General features: G+C 31.4%; 1 protein-coding gene across 1 annotated transcript in view; it reads left to right on the top strand.

Annotated features, from left to right (window-relative positions):
* Positions 1 to 3,920, top strand: part of LOC111088027 (rho-associated protein kinase 2-like) — a 10,208-nt gene that overhangs the window by 3,875 nt on the left and 2,413 nt on the right. Inside the window, exons 2-3 of the mRNA XM_022396768.1 lie at positions 1,299 to 1,398; positions 3,090 to 3,171. Coding sequence (XP_022252476.1) covers positions 1,300 to 1,398; positions 3,090 to 3,171 — 181 coding nt within the window. The 5' untranslated portion in view covers position 1,299. The remainder of the gene's footprint in view (positions 1 to 1,298; positions 1,399 to 3,089; positions 3,172 to 3,920) is intronic.

Below are 3,920 nucleotides of genomic sequence, written 5' to 3'. Positions count from 1 at the left end.
GAGTGCTATAGTTGTATAAGGAAGGTCTTGGAGTATGAAACTTTTGTGATAACAGTTAGAGGATAGAGAGTGCTATAGTTGTATAAGGAAGGTCTTGGAGTATGAAACTTTTGTGATAACAGTTAGAGGATAGAGAGTGCTGTAGTTGTATAGAGAAGGTCTTGGAGTATGAAACTTGTGAAAACAGTTAGAGGATAGAGAGTGCTATAGTTGTATAGAGAAGGTCTTGGAGTATGAAACTTTTGTGAAAACCTATAGCACTCTCTATCCTCTTCTAGCTGTTTTCACACAAGTTTCACACCCCAACACCTTCTCTACATAACTATAGCTCACTCTATATTCTAGCTGTTTTCACACCACAAGACTTTCCCTATACAACTATGGCACTCTCTATCTTCTAGCTGTTATCCCACAAGTTTTACACCCCATGACCTTCCCTACATAACTATAGCACTCTCTATCCTCTAGCTGTTTTCACACAAGTTTCACACCCCAACACCTTCCCTACATAATTCCCTACATAACTATAGCACACTCTATATTCTAGCTATTTTCACACAAGTTTCACACCATGATACTTTTCCTATACAACTAAAGCACTCTATCCTCTAGCTGTTTTCACACAAGTTTCACACCACAAGACTTTTCCTATACAACTACAGCACTCTATCCTCTAGCTGGACCAACTCAACTAGAGTCTACGTTTACCAATCTACATCAGTTTTATTATTGGACCAACTCAACTAGAGTCTAAGGTTACCAATCTACATCGTTTTCACACAAGTTTCACACCCCAACACCTTCCCTACATAACTATAGCACACTCTATCCTCTAGCTGTTTTCACACAAGTTTCCCACCCCAACACCTTCCCTACATAACTATAGCACACTCTATAGGGGTGTGAAACTTGTGTGAAAACAGCTAGAGGATAGAGTGCTTTAGTTGTATAGGAAAAGTCTTATGGTGTGAAACTTGTGTGAAAACAGCTAGAATATAGAGTGTGCTATAGTTATGTAGGGAAGGTGTGAAACTTGTGTGAAAACAACTAGAGGATTGAGAGTAATATAATTGTATAAGGAAGGTCATATGGTGTGAAACTTTTGTTAACTGGTATGTAGTAACAGTGATTATGGTTGTGTAAGGAATGTTTGTGAAGTGTAAAACGTATATAATCACTGTAGTCTAAATATGTACATTTTAAAAAAAAGAATGTGTATATGTATATATATATTATTATTCCATGATTATTGTCCCAGGAAAACTTAAATATCATATGAAGAATTTTCTCATTTACAGGATGGACATAATACAAGATGGAGAGAGAAGGCAAAGATTACAAGAGTTGGAGGAATGGTTAGTGGATCATAGGTCAGAAATCAATGTTGATGGCTTGTTGGTAAGTAAATTTCTCTTGTTTACTGAATATGTATGTATTTATTGTACGTTAACTTGGACATCAGAAAGACTGCAAACAAGGGGAGATACAACAACAATTTGTTTAAAGAGTAGAACAAACTAAGTTTCTATACAGTGTATAAGATGTCTAGTTACAATATAGGAAATATAACATTGTTGATTTAATTCAGCTGGTATGTGACCAGTACTTTGTCAAAGGTCAGTACAGATATTGAACAATTTAAATTGGGCTGGAAATATCTGAGGCATTTGACAGTTTTGTACCACATAAGGTTTTAAGAAGTGTCTTACACTTATTTTTCTCTGCCATTCTTGTACAGTTTCAGAAGCACATATTTTACCATGTTCAGGTTATTAAAAGCAGGAATATTGTTATTCTGGTTAAAAAGTGAGTTGGCAATGAAAAATGAAAGTAATAAGTATAATTTTGATTCCCATATGTATATTAAAGGTGGTGTTAAGAGGGTAATGAACAATCTGACTCAATGTGGAATTGTAATTCATCTTTAAAAAATATAATACAATTTCATACAGAAATTTTATTAAATACTTTTTAGTCTCATTAAAATAACATTGCTTTATTGTAACTGTAAGATTATTAAATTTATTTAAATTGTAAAAGGGTTATAGCAATATATCAGTAAAGTTTGAATAATTGTGGTGCATGTAAAATAGTACTTGTTAGGAGGATTACCTAATGTTAATAGAATAAAGTTCCAGGGAACTACTTTCAGTGTTATTAATCATGCTCGATGTAATGGCTACAATTAAACACTACAATTTGTATTGTATAAGGGACACTGAAGTCAGTTTTAGGCCACATGTTTGACACTACAATTTGTATTGTATAAGGGACACTGAAGTCAGTTTTAGGTCACACGTTTGACATTACAATTTGTATTGTATAACGGATAGTGAAGTCAATTTTAGGCCCCATGTTTGATACTACAATTTGTATTGTATAAGGGACGGTGAAGTCAGTTTTAGGCTACATGTTGACATTACAGTTTTTGTAAAAGGATGTGACATATTTTCCAACTGTAATTCAAATCGGCAGGATTTTTTGTGAACCAAATATATAAATGTGGTGCCATGGCTGACAGATGTAGTAATGTACCATTAGATATTCAGTTAACTCTCTTTATAACAATATACTAGAAGTGTTAAAAGGATTATTAATACAAATTATGAGAATAATGATTGAATAACATTAGGGGTAAGTTTATACCAGAACAATAAAATAATAGATGGATAATTTTCAATTTTTAAATACATATTCATATTCTAATCTCATATCAAATAATTAATCTTGAGAACACTGCTATAGAATAACCTCATACTGTCCTAAATATTTGTTAATGTCATACTACAAACTTTTGTGAATTCTAAACATTTATCAAATTAAAGCTTACCTGCCTATTTAACTAGTATTATATTTATTTTCAAATGTAACTTTGACATCTAAACATTTTTAGAAGAAATACAAACACTTGCTTCATTCTCTTTATTTTTCTTTAACTTATATAAGTTCTTTGGCTACATGTGATTCAATGTTGGAATCTGAAGAATATTATAATAATATTTGCGACCTATAAGTGACATTATTTGCTTCTGAATTCAGATGCATTGCAGTATTTTTGAAATTTAAATATTTTGAACTTTTTTATGTAGGACATGGTACAGGCTCTGGTCTTGGACTGTAATCATCCTGCTCTTCGAAGAACCAAGAACTTTGACAGTTTTTTCACCAAATGTTAGTAAATAATTCACATCAAGGTTTCTTTCCAAAATGAATTAACTAATAATTGTTCGCTTTGACAAATTCTTAAGATAAACGAATACTGTAGTTTTCTATGAAAAATATAAAATGTATATACATAAAATACTTCAAAACATTTCATAACAGTAGTTCAGGGAACTTTACCTAATTTGACTGTTTTGCTAATATATAAACATATTTATGTTACTAATAGGTATATGGGTGACATATCATAAAATTATATCACAAAATATATAGTTTTTTGACTCAAAAATTTCCCTTTGGCCTGCTTTTTGTACATGCATTCATTGTTCACGTTAGTTGCCCAAATTATATAACAAAAAACAAAGGTGGCTCTATACAGTTATAAAAACAGTGAATTTTTTAATAATGTTTTCCTGTTTACTTAAATATTTAAATTTATATTTTACGCTTTACAAACATGAGGTAAGGTGGCTTAATGTTACACTGTCAGGATGCAAATCAGAAGGCCCAAGGTTTAAACTTGTGTATATACAATAATATTAATACTTGAATCTTTGAATTTTCTTTTATTCAGTGTACCATGTTATTACTACTATCAAATTTAACACTATCGCCACGAGTATCCAGTACTGCGCATGACACAAGGTTTTAGTGCCTTACATTCAAAATTTTATTAAATTATACGGTATTATATGTTATATAATGTTGAGTTGCATAATAATTAACTAAATTATATGTTATACCAATTAGTATAGCAT

This window comes from Limulus polyphemus, unplaced genomic scaffold (assembly GCF_000517525.1).
Source record: "Limulus polyphemus unplaced genomic scaffold, Limulus_polyphemus-2.1.2 Scaffold3008, whole genome shotgun sequence".
Lineage (NCBI taxonomy): Eukaryota > Metazoa > Arthropoda > Merostomata > Xiphosura > Limulidae > Limulus > Limulus polyphemus.
This window is presented reverse-complemented; position numbering and strand designations above follow the sequence as displayed.